General features: G+C 40.2%; 1 protein-coding gene across 1 annotated transcript in view; it reads right to left on the reverse strand.

Annotated features, from left to right (window-relative positions):
* The window catches only part of LOC121282907 (nuclear pore membrane glycoprotein 210-like), a 235,299-nt gene that overhangs the window by 107,021 nt on the left and 109,429 nt on the right, over positions 1-18,849 (reverse strand). Inside the window, exon 6 of the mRNA XM_041196717.1 lies at positions 12,721-12,853. Coding sequence (XP_041052651.1) covers positions 12,721-12,853 — 133 coding nt within the window. The remainder of the gene's footprint in view (positions 1-12,720; positions 12,854-18,849) is intronic.

An 18,849-nucleotide genomic window follows, 5' to 3' on the forward strand; every position in this document is an offset into this window, starting at 1 on the left:
TTCATGTGTTCAGAATTGACCGGAATTTTAAAAAGCCTTTTTCAGACTCAGGTACCAGATATGGACTAGTCTCAAGACTAGTGGGGCCCCCTACCCTCCACCCCTAGTAACTATACCCCTACCTCACACCCTAGTCCCCAGTCCCTTACCCACCACCCATACTCCCAATAGGAAAAAACAATTCAGGCCAGTACTTATTTCCCCGTTTTTACTGGTGTTCCATTTTAAGGTCTATAAGACCAGTTCGGACCAGTATTCTTATTTCCCAGTTTTTACTGTTTTTCGTTCTGGGAACCTCACCTCCTACCCACCACCAACCCCTTCCAGATCGGGCGCTGGCCAGAACCGCAAGTGACATCAGAGGCCTGCACACTGGCAGCCCTGTGGTACCACGAGCAAGCTAAGTTTTGGACTGTGCCATATGAGAAGGAGAGACAGAAAGAGAGAGACACACAGGCACAGAGAAAGAGAGAGGCACAGGGACAGAGGGAGAGGGAGAGATACAGGCAGAGAGAGAGAAACACACACAGGGAGGAAGAGACATGGACAGCAAGAGAGAGACAAAGCGAGAGAGACAGACATACACACACTCAGGGACACCAGGCACAGACAGAGAGAGATAGGCAGAGACAAGGAGAGGTCTTCCTTTTTCTGCTACTCCTACATGATGAAGCCTATGGCTTCAGCTGAGATAGAGGCTGCTCAGATACCTGGTCTGACTGCTGAGATGCTCTTGATTGGCATCCTCCAGCTTTGGAGCTCATGGGGGCCACACCAAAGAACCTGGCAGGGGGAGACTCAGCCATCAAGGCATAATGCAGCATATGGGGCACTGACAGAAAGGCAACAGGTTAGAAGCAGAAACATGGTGAACAGAATTCCCATTCCATGTCATGGCCCACCTGCACTTCCCTGCTAACAATGGACTGGATAGCACTATCTTACACATCAGTGAAGCATTGAAGGGAAAGGGCTAGATCTTGCTCAATTGTTTTCAGTGTGGCACAGTGTGCAAGTCATTGGCGAGGGCCAACATGCACTTGCTGGAGTGCCACGTTTGATGTTTCATGCAGATGGCAACTCTTTCCATGGACAAAGGTATCATCACAAAGGCTTGCAACATCATGACACTCATGCTTGATATGGATGCCTCCAATCTCTCCTCAAACTTACAACATGCCACTAGAAAGTCAGTCAGTATCTCATATTTTTTGTTGGTGCTCCTGAATTAACCTCCTCATTGACAGCCCTAGAGGTTCAGCAACTGCATCCAGCTGAGCAGAGCTGGAAGCATCCTGCTCCCTCTGGAGGGAATTCTTCACTGCTGTACCAGCCCCACCATTTGCTCCTGGTCACTTGTGATGTTAGAGACACCAGGTGAAACCACAACTACCTGTCTTACAGGTCCCACTGAATTGCATGTATCTGAGCTTCTGCATGAATCTTGTGATGTTGCACCCTCAAAGTGGCATCGTCTGAGGAGTTTTCATCCTCGTCCTGTGGAAGAACATTGTGCAGATCATCATATTTCACTGGAGATGACACCAAGTCAACATGAGTGACTGTTATATACCTTGCAGTTGTGATTAATTCTGTCATCAGGGAGCTGGGTTGCTCCCCAATTCTCCACCTCCGATAGCCATGTGTGTCAAGACTCAATTTACCTTTAGCGCAATCTCCTTTGCAACTATCAGTATTGAGATGGTTGGAGGGCCGACTCCAGTCATCTACCTCTCCCTGGTGCTCGGCTCTCTTCTCCTCCAAGTAAATAAAGTACAGAGCTGAGTAAGAGTAATCAAAGGACAGTAAAGTACGGCAGACTGAACTGGCTAGGGAAAAATTGCCTTTTCATAGTAGAGAAGCTGCTGGTAATTTAAGTGACCCCAGTTCAAAAACAAGTTTCGATGTTTTAAAGTACTCCCGGTTAGTAACGAAATTTGATCATGGTGACATTGAAGCATTCGTTTTCTTTATAGCCTTTGAGAAGCTTGCAGAAAGGTTAGAGTGGCCTGAAGAAATTTGGACTCTCCTGATGCAGGTCCAATTAACAGGAAAAGTCCATGAGATGTATTCCCTGCTGTCTTAGAGCCCTTCAAACTATGAGTAAACAAAAAATGCTATCCTGAGTGCTTATGAGTTAACACCAGAAACATTTCACTAGAAATTTAGGAACTTTTGCAAGAAGCCCACCCAACCCTTTCTTGAATTTGTAAGAACTAAACAACTTGCATTCAACCAGTGGATGTGAGCACTAAAAATTGACTACACATACGAGGAGATAAGAAAGATAATTCTGTTGAAGGAGTTCAAAAATTGTCTCTTGTACAGACTTAAAACCCATATAGAGGAACAAGAGTTTTAAGAGGCAGACAAGCAGCCATTATAGCAGATGAATATGAATTAATCCACAAATCTCCAACTCAAAATAACTTGAGTCTAATAATTGTTACAAGCTAGGGAGAGATAGGGTGGAGATAGATGAAGCAGGAACAGGCGCAGGAGAAAAGGAGAGTAGGTAAGAAAAAACAGATCAATATCCAGCTCTTAAAATGAGCAACCTGGATGGTAAACCAACAGGGGCATGCCCAGTGTACTTGCAGCATGGAAAGCCTGGAAATAAGGGAAAATTATTGGCATTCCAAAAGACCAACAGGGAGTCCTACAGTCAAGACAGTGGCCTGGTCATGAGAGTGGTGAACCTGTGTTCAAATGTAGCAGGGAAGGACCAGCAAAACTACCAGAACCTTTCCCACAAAAGGAAAACAGCCTCCTCTGTATCCCAGGCACCAGGAAAAGAGATAACTACCCTCAGGGACACTGGGTGCCTTCAAACACTACTTGTGCAAGGGCTGCTGATATGCCACCCAAAAACAGAAATACCATAGTGTTGATAAAAGGACTTACTGACAAATGCTTGACGGTTCCCTTAGTTAAAATCTACCTGCACAGTAAGTTGGTCACTGGTGTAGTGACGGTTGGGGTTGGGGAGGGGTCAAGCCTATTGCTGGGAAATGACTTGGTGTAGTGTCAGTACTGTGTCCAGAACAGTCCATGGAAACTGGGGAAAACTGAAAGGAACAAACAAAATTCTGCTCAGCTGCAGAGAGCTGAGGAAATCCCAAAAAGCCTACATGAGACAATATGGCAGTAAGGATTAAGGAGGTTAAAAGGAAAGCCACTAAAATTTAAAGAGGCTAAAATAGAGCCAAAGGTGCTGGAATAGAAGCAGCAGAGGTTGAAGAGAATGCAACAGAGGTATGGTTAACAAAGACCTTCAAGAAAACTGACCTCCTGGTAATTAATTTAACGACCTACAGAAAGTCCAGCTCTTCAAGAGATTCCTGTAACAACTGAAATATGACTTTGGTTTTTAAATTCACTTAACTACACTAACCTCTTCTTTACCAGGCCTGCATTTTGTTGTTTTTCACAAAACAAGCTAATCACATGAAATACTATTCTTTTGCTTATAACTTGTAAAAGTGAACTATTCTCTGAAACAGTATTTTCTGAGTGTGCGCGCATATAAGTGACATGCATTAGATTTTTGGGTCAACATGTAAATAAACAATCTTCTTCGTTTAAACACACAAAAGGTTTCTGGCTGGTTATTCAAATTGTCCACACACTCACAGGGTAAGAAACACATACCTTTTCCTTTTTAAAAAATACCATGATCATGGACAGTATAGTAAGGGAAAAGGGGTTTCATTTCTCCCTTATCCTTGTCCATAAGATGTTTAAAGTCTATCCATCCCCTAAACAAGTCTAGGTGCTTCTGAAATTTGCAAGATATTCTTTTAATGTATGTTAGTGACCAGAAAGGCCAAGAAAAAACTAAGATGCATTGTGCACTCCAAGTATGTTTGCTTGTCTTTCATGAAACAAAACTGGCAGATATCTTTCCAACGAATTGCAGGATATTAAATAAGTCAACCAAACATCTAATTTGCAAGAAATGCCACTACCTATTATTTTACTTTTAGCAGTGTGACATATTTTACCTTACACTCCACTAACTAAGATTAAATGATGCTAATAAAAGAGAAATGGAGAGGGGAAAAAATGAAACAAAATATTTAACTTAGGCGGGCAGCCTTAAACTTCCTTTGAGACATTTAACAAATATTTGCATAGGAGCTGATAACATGATTCTATGTAAATATGTCAAACCTTTCAAATTTTTTTGGCACGCATAGTACGATGCTTATGGTGCTCTTATGATGGTGGGGAGTGGGAGTAGTTAGAATTTGGGGTACCAGCAAATAGTATGAATTGTCTTCTCCCCAGTTGCTGTCTTGTTATCAAGAACAACAGAAGGAAGACACAGAAAGAAAAGAAAAAAAGCATGTGTGAGGAAAAAGGTGAAAGGACAGAAGGGCCAGCAAGGACAAATGCTTCATATTTTTGTTTCAGCCTCCCTTTCAGTAGCCATTCCAATAGGGCACTGTGCAACTATAGTAATGCTCAAGTGGCCTGATGGATTATGGGGCATATTTAATTGAAATATTTTCAAGGCTGTAATAGGCCTGTATACTGTCAGGTCACAGGCTCTCAGCATCCTTCATAATGGAAGTATGCACTGCGCTGTATTAGGCCTCCAGATCTGGGAAGAAGGACATTCGCTATTGCATTATCCACATCACAGGAAACATTTCTGATAATCTAACAAATTAACTTAGAGGAAGAAAAGTTAGGCTAGTGCTTTCAGTTCAAATTAGTCTCTCATTCTTTCAAACAAGACTCACATTATTTCCTTTTTTGCAGAAATTATCAATTTTAATGTCTACATGGACTCTCAAGTCAGGTTTGCCTTGTTGCTAGGCTGCTTTAGTTACATCGGATGAGAAGTGACCAGATGTATACCAGCACAGTTCTATAGTAAATTTCAAATAGCCGAAGTGGGAAATATGCATTTTCAAACAGTAGCATAATTTAATTGGTTCCAGCAGTCTCTCAAAGGCTCCCTGTCAGTTAGGGTTAGTTAGCAACAGGTAGATCCAACACAGGAATCTCTATGTTAGCATTAAGATTAACACCTCCACAAAAATGTGAGATAATGGCTGGACTGTTTTTTCAAAAATAGTATGGCGGTATATTTTGAATGGAAAGTATTGTTCCTAGATTTTCTTTCGCCTTTAGCGAACATTGAATCTTCTGTATTTTGTCTAAAAATGGGTATGTCATTCTAGCACAATTGGGTAAATATTTTGAATGTGCACTAACTATTATTTGGATATGCCTGGCTTCCGGGCTAAACATGCCGCTGGCAGCACATTCAGGAAATTGGTTCTTATGAGGCATTAGTACTTGTTACCACAAGTTCTTAATAGTTGACAAAATTTAAGTAAAATTAGTGTTAACCCATACTGATATACAGGAAGATATCCTGAAACAACACTACTTATTTGTCCTGTTTAGGTTTTCAAACTTCCCTCTGGAAAAGGGATCCCAGAGGTTTCACCACCATCAGATTTTTGCCTGTTCCTCCATTTGCTGATTTACTATATCTATATTGCTTTATGCTATTGAACACTTTGCAATTATAGCATTGTTTTCCTTTAGACTGTTGGTGTTATCTTTCAGAATTTAGTAGAAGGGTCTGGCCCATAAAGGGTTAACATGGGGCTGAGTACAGCCTAAAGAGTGATGCAAGAGAACACATGACCTGCACCTAGGGGTCAGTGTAGCATTGGACAGAGCAGCATGTAGAAGCATGCATGGGGGCAACTCCTGGCTTGGACCTTTATTGTACCCATGCATATAGTTTCTAGTACTTACTGGTGAACTATCTAAGGCTACGAACATCTTAAGATCTACCGAATTACATGTGACACCTGACAACATTGTGGCAGTGAGACATCAGAGACTGCAGAAGAAAACTGAAGGAAAAATTAAAGAAGCATTCTGACCTGAAGAAAAGCTCAAAAAATGAAGGTGCACAAGGAAATCACCAGAGAAAAGCTCCAAAGAAAGGCTTGGAAGCTGAAAGCAACAATTAAATTCCTCCCTGAAACTCCAAAGAATCCCATGGAAGTCCAGCTTCAATCCCATGGGGTGCAAAGTCAGCAGACCTAGCAGGGGGAGCTAAAGGTTTAAAATTCCTGGACTGAAAAAAGTTAACTACTGCAGTGGGCTGAAATTGTTATTTAAATCAGTCCTAGAAACTCAGTTCCCCAGTTGGCGCCTGAATAAGTGGCAGCCGAGCTTGCTCAGAATAAAAAAAATTGAAAATTAATCGTAACTGAGCAGGCAGCTTAAAAAAACCCAGCAAAAGCCAGATTTGACTCTTCAAAAGACCCAAGAACATTGCACTAAAGCGGGGAAGACGCTAACCAGTCAAGTGAGGCAACCATTGTTGAAAAAATATAAACTCTGAAATTGCAAGTGTCATTATTGCGGGAGCCTGCCAAAACTGGCAAGTGCGGGAAAACCCTTTGAGAAGAAGTCCACAGCGTTTTGGAAAATTCTTAAAGTGGAACTTGCAATTTAAAAATTTTAACCATGGATCAGGAATCCACTCTTTTCAGATCAATTTGGGCTTATCCAAGGTCCAGATCAATCACAAAATTGGGGACTATGGAGACAGAGATTCCTTAGATATATGATTGCTTCAGGTCTGCATAAAAAGACAGAAGCAGAACAAGTTATCACACTGTTTTATGCAATAGGCTTGATAGCCAACGACATAATAGCAAGACCAGGAATCATCAAATCTGAAAAATTTGATGTTTTAAAATCATTTGACGCCTATTTTGACCTCAGAAGTAACAAAATCCTTGAAAAGAATAAATCTAATAAACATGTTCAGCAACCAGGAGAGCCTGTCGACTCCTTCATTAGTGAACTGTAAAAATGGCTGAAGGCTGTGACTGCGGTGGCATGAAATGAGTTAATCAGCGGTAGAATAGTTTATAGGAGTGGTGGATGATGCACTCTCAGATACACTTCAAGCAAAGGAAGATCTAATCCTTGAGAAAGCCATTCAGATTGTCAGACAATCTGAAATCTGTTTGCAACACAGATCCCATTTTAAGGGGAGAAAGCAAACCACAGTACAAAGTAAACCCTACTGTCCAGCTAGTGAAATAGCACAGAAACAGGGACGCTCCAGGCCAAGGGAAGCATTGCCCTAACCAATCAATAAACTGACCATCCCAGCACTGTGGAGCAAAGCGCCCCCCACAGGTGTGATCAATGTCTGGCAATTTCAGCTGTTGCTTTCAACGTAACGAATATGGCACAGGAAGCTGTGCAAAGCCAAAACACCAGAATGCAGGGAGGTCCCAAGAAGATTGACGAGGTCAAGACAGCAAACCAAGGACACACAGCCATGCTTCTCGGCGAGGTCAAAGATCCTGGATTTTCATTCTGGATTGCGGACATCTCGGTTAATGGTCATCTCACAAACTTTAGTCAGACATGGGAGCCAGTGTTACGATCCTATTGGACCAAGAAATGCGGCTGAGCAGCCTCACTTTCAGTCATAGGCATGCTTCTGGAAACACTAAAGTATGATGACAAACATATATTTGCGCTCATGCACGTCATCCATAACCAGTCTTTTTCTCTCTTGACCAGAGATGCCTGTGTAGCCCTGAATCTCCTCAAAACAGATGTTGTCAAGACAACCACTGCAACAATTTATACAGAACTGGAAGTTCCCCAGAGCTCGAACAAGAAAGATTCTTTTGACAGGAACTTCAGCTATGAATTGTCTTCTCTCTTTGCACGGCAGATTTGTCCAGTTTCATTACAGGTGCCAGAAGCCCCCTCATTGGTCAAACCAGCCAACTATTCAAGATGGTTACCATGACACCTCAAGTAGATGACAATCAAGAGAAGAACCAGCAATAAGAGGAGCCTCAACCTTCGACTCTGATGCCAGCTGGAGAAACCAGGTATGCAGATAAGTACAATGCATTTGACGTAGTCTACTTGAACTTCAGCAAGGCCTTTGATAAGGTCCAGCATGGGAGACTGATAACGAAGGTAAGAGCCCATGGGATCCAAGGCAATTTGGCAAATTGGATCCAGAATTGGCTGAGTGGCAGGAAGCAGAGGGTGATGGTCAAGTGTCCAGTGGGGTTCCACAGGGATTGGTGTTGGGTCCCTTGCTGTTTGTGATATATATAAACAACTTAGGCTTGAATGTAGGAGGGTTGATCACTAACTTCGCGGATGACACGAAAATTGGTGAGGTGGTAAACAGTGAGGAGGATAGCCTTAGATTACAGGAGGATATAGACGGGCTGGTCAGATGGGCTTATCAGTGGCAAATGGAATTTAATCCAGATAAGTGAGAGGTGCTGCACTTGGGCAGGACAAACATGGCACAGGAACACACGATGAATAGTAGGACCCTGGGAAGTACCGAGGATCAGAGAGACCTTGATGTGCATGTCCACCATGCCCTTAAGGTAGCAGAACAGATAGATAAGGTGGTTAAGGCACATTGGATACTTGCCTTTATTAGCCAAGGCATAGAATATAAGAGCAAGGAGGTTATGCTGGAACTGTATAAAACGCTGGTTAGGCCACAGTTAGATTATTGCGTGCAGTTCTGGAATCTGCATTATAGGAAGGATGTGATTGCACTAGAGAGAGTGCAGAGGAGATTTACCAGGATGTTGCCCAGACTGGAGAGTTTTAGATATGAGGAGAGATTGGATAGACTGGGGCTATTTTCCCTGGAGCAGAGGAGATTGAAGGGGGACATGATTGAAATAGGATAGACAGGAAGGAACTTTTCCCCTTGGTGGAGGGGTCAATAACCCAGGAGGCATAGATTTAAGGTCAGGGCAGGAGGTTTAGAGAGGATGTGAGGAAGTATTTTTTCACCCAGAGGGTGGTGGGAATCTGGAACTCACTGCCTGAAAGGGTGGTAGAGGCAGAAGCCCTCATAACATTTAAAAAGTATTTGGATGTGCATTTTTGATGCCATGGCATACAAGGCTATGGGCCTAGTGCTGGAAAATGGGATTTGAATAGTTAGGTACTTATTTGACTGGTGCAGACTCAATGGGCCGAAGGGTCTTTTTCTGTGCTGTTTACCTCTGACTCTATAAACCTTGAGACCACAGAGCAGATTCTGCAATCCCCAGCACAGCATGACAGTGCCACAAATGATGCTGGAACCGAGTAGCAGCCATCCATTGACGACAGCACACCACACAGCCAAAGACAAAGATGAACTTACTACCAAGTCACACCCTCACAACAGGAAGAGCCATCCTCTGTCCCAGTGTGCGTCAAGGTGAGCTGCATGAAAGAAGAGGAGGAAAAAACCACCATAGAGACGAACCCAGAGTTCGTCCACCCTGAAGAGGATAAACCAACCACTATATATCATTACATTTGCAGAATTGACAAAGAGCAATTCAATGCCAGAGAATGGAAAAAGAGGATGAGGAGACACCCAGATGCCAGAACAACTTCCAATTCAACAAAGTTTATCTGCAGCAACAGAGTCCACCACTCCTCTGACAGTAGTGAGAAAAAATGTGGAAGGCCTTCAGACCACCTAAACCTATGAACTCAGAGACTTGTAATGATGTAAATACATGGAGGACACACTGGGATAAATTGTAAATACTTTGGATAAAGATACTTACCTCGGTGGGACGTGGAGTAAGGGTCTGGCACATAAAGGGTTAACATGGGACTGAGTACAGCACTGTCCACACAGTGATGTAAGAGAACACACAACCCACACCTAGGGGTCAGTGTTGTGTTGGACAGAGCCCTGTGTAGAAGGCATGGAGGCAGCTCCTAACTGTGTTTATGTATACAGTTTCTCATAGTTAAATACTTACTGTTGAACTACCAAAGTTCTAACAAACTATACCCAACATCTTACAACAGACAAGGTCTCTAGGAGTATCAATATCTGCAGGCAGTCCTGAGGAATGCGTCAATACAGAAAACAGAAAGTTTTATGTCATATTACATAAATATATTGGAAGGGTGGACACTCCGGCAGAGACTTGAAGTATGAATTATTCATTTCTAATTATATAAGCTAAGCCACCCAAGACGTAACTATTTAATGATAGGACATGTAGCATAAACAAAACTTTCAAAGACAATTAATGTCCTTGGCCTATTCCACAGCTTAAAGTAGAACTAAAATCTACAAATGAAAACACCACAGGGAACAAAGGACATGACTTCCAAGTATTTTCTTTCCAAGAACTTTATTTGCTTTTAAGTGAAAATGTACACTTGCTGATAAGACTATTGTAGAAAAAGTAGTAGTAACTAAACATCTTATAATCATATAAGCAAAATGTGTGCTTTGGCATGAAAGAATCTTCCACTGACTCACATTTTGGTTTTGGTGGCATACTGCGGCAGATGATCCGAATACAGGCTCCACAACCCCACATTGTGCATTTTCAGAAGGCTTGAGTATATTCAGAATGGAGCACCCTTGAGCTGTAGAGCTTAGTCACTGGTTTCTCACAACTGCTAAGTGAATTTAATTGAGAGCCAAGGTGCTTTGTCAATTCCTGAGAGTCAGAATGCACCTTTCTATGCTATACTGACACTGTTGTTTTTTGATAATCCAATGCAACACCACAGATAATTTTGGATGACCTGATGAAACAATTAAATGCCATTCTCTACTGTGCTCTGGTGTGTGGGGTTTATCATAGGGTAAATACTCAAACTGTGACTGATGTACAAGATGTGTCATTAACTGGTTTGCCTGGCATAACCAGATAGCTCCATGGAGATCCTGCTCCAAATGTGCAACACTTCTCCCAGTCAGAAGGACAATGCATAATGTGGACCAAGGTCCTACATCTTTAGGGGGTTTGATGGTTTCTCTCCCTCGTCATACTTATCAACATCGCCCTCACTTTCCTCCAAGATGGTGATCATTTCTAGATGTGATTCTGACGAACTACATCTGGAATGATTATCTGTTGACCTAAAAAAGGATGCTTTCAGTTTCTGGCTTGGGATGATCCAGTGACTGCAGACATTTTAACAACAAGTATTAGGTTAGGTATATCAAGAACAATGAATAAAATCAGAGGAAATCTACATTCCTATGGAAGAAGATTTTCTATGCGTCAATGTGCAACAAATTTAATAAACCACTTACCATTTTGTTCCATATTGTGCTCTAAGAAAATCTGCCTTCACAATTTGCAAAATTTTAAACAGCATATTACAGAAAGCTTTATAAACATTTGTCATGTTATCATATTTCTGCACCTTTTTTTGAAAAAAAAATACTTACTGGAATTGGTAGACTCCAAAGGCTGTCTTGTTCCGAAGACTAAATTGTTTTGCTACCCTTTTCACTGCACAACTGAGAATTTTGTTCAGACATTTTTTGGTTCCATGGAATTTGTTTTAATTGCATGCTGTTTTAATTTTGCATGCCATTTTAAATATGCTTTCTGCAGTCCTCTGCATTTCTTACACTTTGAAAACTACATGAAAATGGCCGTTACGGACAGGCAGAGGGGGGGGTTGATTTAAACATTACTAATTTCTCCTCTCACCACTTGTCCGTAACAGAAACGTCTTTTGATTTGTTTCCTTCTTTATTAGCAGTGGCATATTTCCCAGCCCCTTGATTTTGGTGCGATCCAATTTCCTATTAATAACCCTATTAATAACAGCAAACTTGAGATAGGATGAATTCAAAGAGTTAATTTATTTGCACACACTCAAAATTCAGATAGTAAAGAAAGGGATAATGAAAAGAAAGATTTACAGTACAGAGACCACAGAGAAAAGAAATGTTGTTTCACATGCATTCCACAGTCAAGTCCAATGAGGTATTCCTTCTCAGAGGTCGGTGGGTTGAAAACTGATGCTGGATAATTCATTTTTCCAGTGGTGTTAACTCTTAAATATATCAAGCACTTTATGCCAATAACATATGTATTGTGGAAGATGTGCTTTTTGGCTCAGGAGATGAGAATCACAACTTGGGAGAGAGGGTGAGAAAATGAGATAATACTTGTTGGCCTGAAGTGTCATCACCAATAAATACCTTTTGTGTATTGGTAGGCCACTGAAATTGGAAATAGCCATGAGGATATCTATATATAAAAATACACAGTGTGAGATCTTAGTCTCCCGCAGCACAGATCTTCCAGCTGTATTTTGTTCCGCATGTTTTATGTGTTACTAGTTTTACTACCACAAAGACTTCAGCTTTACTAGAAACTGGCCTGCCAGGTGACACCTCTTATGTTGCCATTTTCTGCTCTTTATTGACACATGATATACCAAATGACTTCAATTTTGCTTGAATTTGAATAAATTCAACTTAACATCTGATTCAGTGTCTTAATTCATTGCTAAAAGTAAATTAGGATGCATTATATCAGAATATGTTACTTTCACAGCTCAGTTATGGCATGTATACTTAATGCAACGATTTATAAAACTATTTTAATTTTGTTCCATATTACGCACTAAGAAAATCTGCCTCCCCAGTTCCCAAAATTTAAACAGCATATTATAGAAAGCTTTATAAACATTTTAGTCAAGTTATCATATTTCTGCACCTTTATGCCCAATAGGTTCATAACAGTTAATTTCAAGACATTATTTATTTATTTTACACAGTCATAGCCAAAGGAAAGTATGAAAAGCAAAATAGTTGGTCAGGATTTTGTTATTGTAATTCTATTGAGCTTCGAAGCAAAATAGATTCAGCAATTCCCTATTCTGTTGTTAGTGAAAGATTACCTGTCATTTTTCCATTTACAACTTTGGCAACTCTGTAGCGAATAATAGCTCCAATCAACAGGTAAATATCATTGGCTGGACTCAAAATAATGTTTTCCAGAATAATGACACGTATTACTGCAGCAGGAACATTCTAGATGAAAGAATCACAAGTTAGAATTAATTAAATGCACGTGTGTATACACGCATGAGTAAAAGAAAGTTTCTCTAATATTCCGTTTTACACCAATGTCTCCAAGTCACCCCCACATTTTATTTCTGAGGCCATTGTACCTCTTACCCAGGTGTTTGGAAGTGCATGAGATAGGAACCTATTAAGGAAGTTCAATTCCCTCTGTGCAGGAATATTTGAATTCTGTCCAGTGCCCTCCCACAGCAGCAAGGCTCATATCAACAACATTGAGAGCACTGAGAATCAAACCTGTGTTCCCCAATACTATGGTACAGCACAATGATAATCTAACACATTGGCCAAAAGAATTTTTTATAAAAGTATTACTCCACTTACACAAAGTGATTACAGGATAAATATGACATTGACTCATTTGTTAATTGGCTAGGATGTTTTACCACTACTTCAAAGGATACTGTAGCACAAAGACAGTGAACACTTTAATGTTGATATCAAGAGTGAGAAATTTGGTCACAAGTTTTGAAAGGCACTGTTTAAGAAATTGGCAACAAAATATGCTTGCTTATGTTAGTGAATCATAGCAATTAGTTAATAAATTAACAACTTAGATATTAATGCACATCAGTTACTGGATTTTCCAGATACATATACATAATGGATAATACAAAATTCCAAGGTTAGTTTTATTTAATAATTTATCACAGTATAATAGCAAGTGCCAAAAGATTTTTGACACAAGTAGTCTTTTAGATATGGCTACTAAGTAAATAAGCAAAAACATCACAACTGAAGCAGATTGAAATTATTTGAGAAAGGTGCAAGCATTATTAGCTTCCTATAATGATATCTGCCTAGGTGTCTAGAAAAGGTATACATTGAAAGAAAATAATTGCTACTATTTAAAAGGTCATCTAAACAGCTACAGTAGCCAAAATAAAATTCTAAATGACAAATGAACAGATATTCAAGTTGGATACATTCTTAGCTTTGTAGAATTTCATTTTGTGACCATTTCCTTATTTGCTGCTACCTCACTAAGAAAGTGACATTCAGATTTAGAGGCCTTTAAAACAAATATTCAATTGCATGCTTATATCAATATTTGTGACAACACAATAAAGTAAATGAGGCTGCACTGCTGCCTCTAGTGGTTTGAAGACTCACCAAAAGTGATGGTTTTAGTTAGAAACATCTAGATGTAGCACCATCTCTGACACCAATAAAATTTATGGGGTCGTATCAGAAGCGACCATCATTGTGGCCACCAGGGGCATAAGCAGCTCAAGATTATCTATTACAAACAGGGCAACAACGTAGTTTTGGGCTTATTGCTTTTGCAGACCTTCTTTAACCATGAGGGAGGATCAGAGTCGTCTAGAACAAAGTTGAGTTCTAAACTAAAAACAGCAGCTTTGTTTTGAGTTGCCATGCTTCAGGAAATGATGCTTCATACAAATATGGAGTTAAGCTGTTCTACAGCAGCAGCAGTGCAATCAATTTAAGATCCAAGTATGGAAACACTTTAATTCTGACAATCAAAAGGAACAACTTTCATTAGTATAGTAGTCAAATGTAGAAAAAGATGCAAAAGATGTTTCAGAGGCACGATAAAACAAATTGACAAAGCCAAAGGAAATATGAGGAAGGCTGACCACATACTGGGTGAAAGCGTGCATCTCTTAAGGAAGGTCTTAAAAGTTGAAGCCACTAGAATCTTTTGGTAGGAATTTCAGTGTGGGGCAACAGCTACTTAAAAGCTAATAAAAGATCCAAAATGCAACAATTACGAGAATCATTTATCTTCCAAGATACTAAGAAAGTAAAATGAATATATTTAAGAAATCACTTTCAAGAAGTACTTCAGAAAATAACAGCTATGCTGTTTAAAACTGTCCACAAAAATGTCTATTATGGCTCTGAACAATGGAATACATTTTTATCTTTACAGCACTCTTCCACTTCAATAAGTAATTGGAAAGCACTGCTTATAATATCTCCAGTAACTACCGTACATTTTGTATAATGCTACAGAAGCACATATATTACATATTTTGTAGCTAAACCTCCATCACTACAACCCTCCGAAAATTCTGGGTTCCTCCAATTTTAGTGCATTCCAACAATGGCAGACGTGTCTTCAGCTGTCTAGGCTCTAAAGCTCTGGAATTCCTTGCCTACATCTACCTCTCTCTTTTAAAGACACTCTTTCAAATCTGCATCTTTGACCAAATTTTGGTCACCTGCCTTAATGCATCTTTCTTTGGTGTCAAACTTTGTCTGATTATGCTCCTGTGAAATGCCTTTGGTTGCTTTACTATGTTAAAGGTGCTGCATAAATGCAAGTTGTTCTCGTTTGTAAATATTGCGCACCTGCACTTGCCCTGCAAATATTAAGTTTTGGCTGGCATCTGTTGCAGTTTATTTCAATTTCCATGAGATGTGCAGTGTCAGGTTATAAATTGTAGCAATTTCAATTTACATAACGTTTTATTTCATCCATAGATCATGGCACATAAGTCGACCTTTGAAGCTTTGAAAAATCCTTCCAAGAACAGGGTTCAACATAAGCTGATTATAAAACATCAGCCACCGTTTTTTGCGTAGGTAGTCGCCATTTAGAAATGTGGAAAAAAAACACCGGTAATTCAAATTAAATCAATGTGTTGTATTTTATTTAATAAAATAATTCTGCAAAGAGAGTTTGAACCAAAATCATAACAGATTAAAAACCATCAATTCATCATCTTTGGCATCCAACCCAAGAGTTCGCCGAATTCATCCCAAGCCACTTTAACAATGGCATCATCATAAGGATCCCATTCTGGATCAGATGTGGCGCTTTGTTTCATAATCATCCCTCTACAACAAATCACCTTCCTCTCCATCCACTGAATTGGATATCCTGCATTTTTAAAAAACCACCTGAGCGATTGATTGCTGGGCAAATCAAAATTCAGTGTTGCCAAGGGAACATAATAGGCACTCATGTTTTTGCTGCTATCTGATGATGAATCGCTGGAAACTAATTTTTTTAAATCAAGGTCCTTTGGTAGTTTCTGAGCGATCTTGATATTCTGCCAACAATGGGAGAGATTTTCGTTCCATGAAGTGGCTACATCAACTAACTGTCACTTTGAAATCTTTGCTGGACTCAGGGTTTGAATTGCCTCAAGTGTGTAAATACGTTGTATTTCTGGTGACAATATAACCATTATGACGATTTTCGAGGACCCATTCCAATACATGCTTCTCAAGATCAGGCCATGTGGCTGGTCCATTATAATGACATATTTGGTCTTTGGCATCTTCTTCAGGGTGGATTCCCTTTTCTTTCATTCTTGCATCAGTTTTTCACTAACACCAAATCCCCTCATTGTTGCACAGTTTTTGACAAGTTAGCAAATGTTACAACTTTTAGCTTGAAACTAGTTTCGCACTTTGCTCTTTTTACAGGAGGACCCATTTCTGTTCATTGGTCGCCATGTGAAGTTTGCTGTGTGGTGTGTCTTAAACTTGCGTGCATCTTCTTGGCAATATGGCCTGTATCACCTGCTTGGTCACATTCGCCAATTTATGAAGTGAGTATAACCTTAAACATGAATTTCTGAGCTGAAAAATTGACGCTGACTCCTATTGCGACTATGACCCTAAACATGCATTTATTAGCTGAAAAATTGGTGGTGGGGGGTGTTGACTCACATGCCAAGTTTAGGCCTAAACATGTATTTTGTTGCCAAGAAAATAGAATCGTCTTATACACTAGCATTTACAGTATATTGTTTCCACCTAGGTCAACTGTATCAATCTAAGAGGTTATCTTCATCTCTGAAGAAAGTGACAAGACACTGGAGGGCTGAATTCGCAACAGTTACTGAACACCTCTATCCAGAGAAAGGAATCCAGTGTGCTGTTGAGCAGCAGAATGGCCTGTCACCAGATTTTCCATTGTCTCCTCTCTCAAGCACTGTGAACATGTTGGAGTATCTGCAACAGAAGACAAGGGGACATTTTCACCAAATCCCGAAGATCCTGCTCACATGAGCATATTCACATCAATACTGTCTTGAGTTAGGTCAGTTCTAGCCAAGTATTTTATTCTCTGCATATGTTTTTTTAAAATCATATCAATGTATGTGTATGCAATATTGCAGTCCTTCCTGAAGGCAATGTATAAATGATTCTGTAGTATAAGGGTCTGGAACACATAGGGATAACATGGAACTGAGTACAGTACCGCCCATACAGCAATTGATGCAAAAGAACACATAACCCGCACCTAGGGGTCAGTCTACTTTTCAACACAGCCCTATGCACAACCAAGCACAGGGGACAACTGCTAGCTTGAACTCTTTGCTGTATATACGTACATAGTTATTGTAGTTAATAAATACATACAGTTAACCTACTTAAGACTACAAAGACTGCATTAAGACCTACTGATCGGTATCCAACACCCTACACGGTGGCAGTGAATGAAAAATCCCAAAACCTCGCAAAAAAATGCAGAGAAAAATACAATCCTACAAGTATAAGAAAAGCTCAAAGAAGCATTTTGACCTAAAAGAAAAGCTCGAGAATGAGACGCGGAGAGGAAAATCACCAAGGAAAAGTTCCAAAGATAGTATTTGAACCTGAAGACAGAAATTTAAAATTCCTCACTGCAGCAGAAGACTCCATGGGATCTCTCAGAAGTACAGTTTCATTTCCCAGAGTGCAGTCAGCAGACCTAGCAGGGATGAGCTAAAACTTTTAAATTTTAGGATACAGCAAGTCCTGAGAAACTTATAAGTAGGTCAGTGGTCAGAAATATCCATTGAAAAACTCCATCAGAAAAACCAGATTCCCAAGTCAGCACCTGAGCATATGGCGTCCTAGCTCACTCCTAGAAGAGAAAATTAATTAATTAGGAAGAACAATTAACTAATTGCAACTAAAGAATCAACTTTAAAGACCCGGATCTGACAATTTCACAACCCTAAAACGTAGCACTGAAACTGAAGTCTGCAGCTAGGCAATCCAAGCAGCCACTGACTGAAAGTTTTTCAAGGCCGAACGCAAGCACCATTGCAGCCAGAGCCTGCCAAAACCTGGCAAGCGCGGGTAAGCCCTTTGTCTTCAAATGAATGGCTGCATCATTTTGAGTTTCAGCAATTTCTTAAAGCTGAACCTACACTGTAAAATGTTTTAACCATGGGTCAGAAATCCACTCTTCCAGATCAGTTTGGACTTATCCAAGACCAAGATCATTATTGGGGACTTTGGTAAAAAGATTCCTTAGATACATGATTGCTTCAGGTCTGGATAAAAAGATAGAAGCTGAACAAGTTAACACACCGCTTTATCTGGCAGACACGATAGCAGACAATATTAGACAAGGAATCAAGGAATCATCTGCTAAATTTGAAGAAATGCTAAAATCATTCAATGTCTATTTTAACTTAAGAAGCAACAAAATCCTCAGAAGGGCTAAAATTTTTAAGCATGCCCAGCAGCCAGGAGAACCTGTCGTCTCATTCGTTAATGATCTGTACAGCTGAAGGCTGCGAATATGGAGACCTAAAATATGAACTTATCAGGGATAGAATAGTTATAGGAGTAGCGGATGCGCACTCTCAGACATGCTGCAAGTGAAGGAAGATCTAACCCTCGAGAAAGCCATCTAAACTGTTAGGCAGTTTGAACTGTGTGTGCAGCACAGGTTCAATTTAAGAGGAGAAAGCAAACTGCAGTACAAAGGAAACCCCACAGCCAAGTTAGTTAAACAGCACAGAAACAGGACAAGAGAAACAATGCTCTAACAGACCAGTAGAGCAAGCATGCCAGTGCTGTCAAGCAAAGCACCCCCACAGGTGAGATTAATGTCCTGCAACTTCAGCCCAATGCTTTCAATGTAACAGGATTGGACAATTTGGCAAACTGTGCAAGGGCAAAACATCTAAAACACACAGAAGTCCCAAGGATGATTCATGAGATCGAGACTGCATACCACAGCCATG

This window comes from Carcharodon carcharias, chromosome 10 (genome assembly GCF_017639515.1).
Source record: "Carcharodon carcharias isolate sCarCar2 chromosome 10, sCarCar2.pri, whole genome shotgun sequence".
Classification (NCBI taxonomy): domain Eukaryota; kingdom Metazoa; phylum Chordata; class Chondrichthyes; order Lamniformes; family Lamnidae; genus Carcharodon; species Carcharodon carcharias.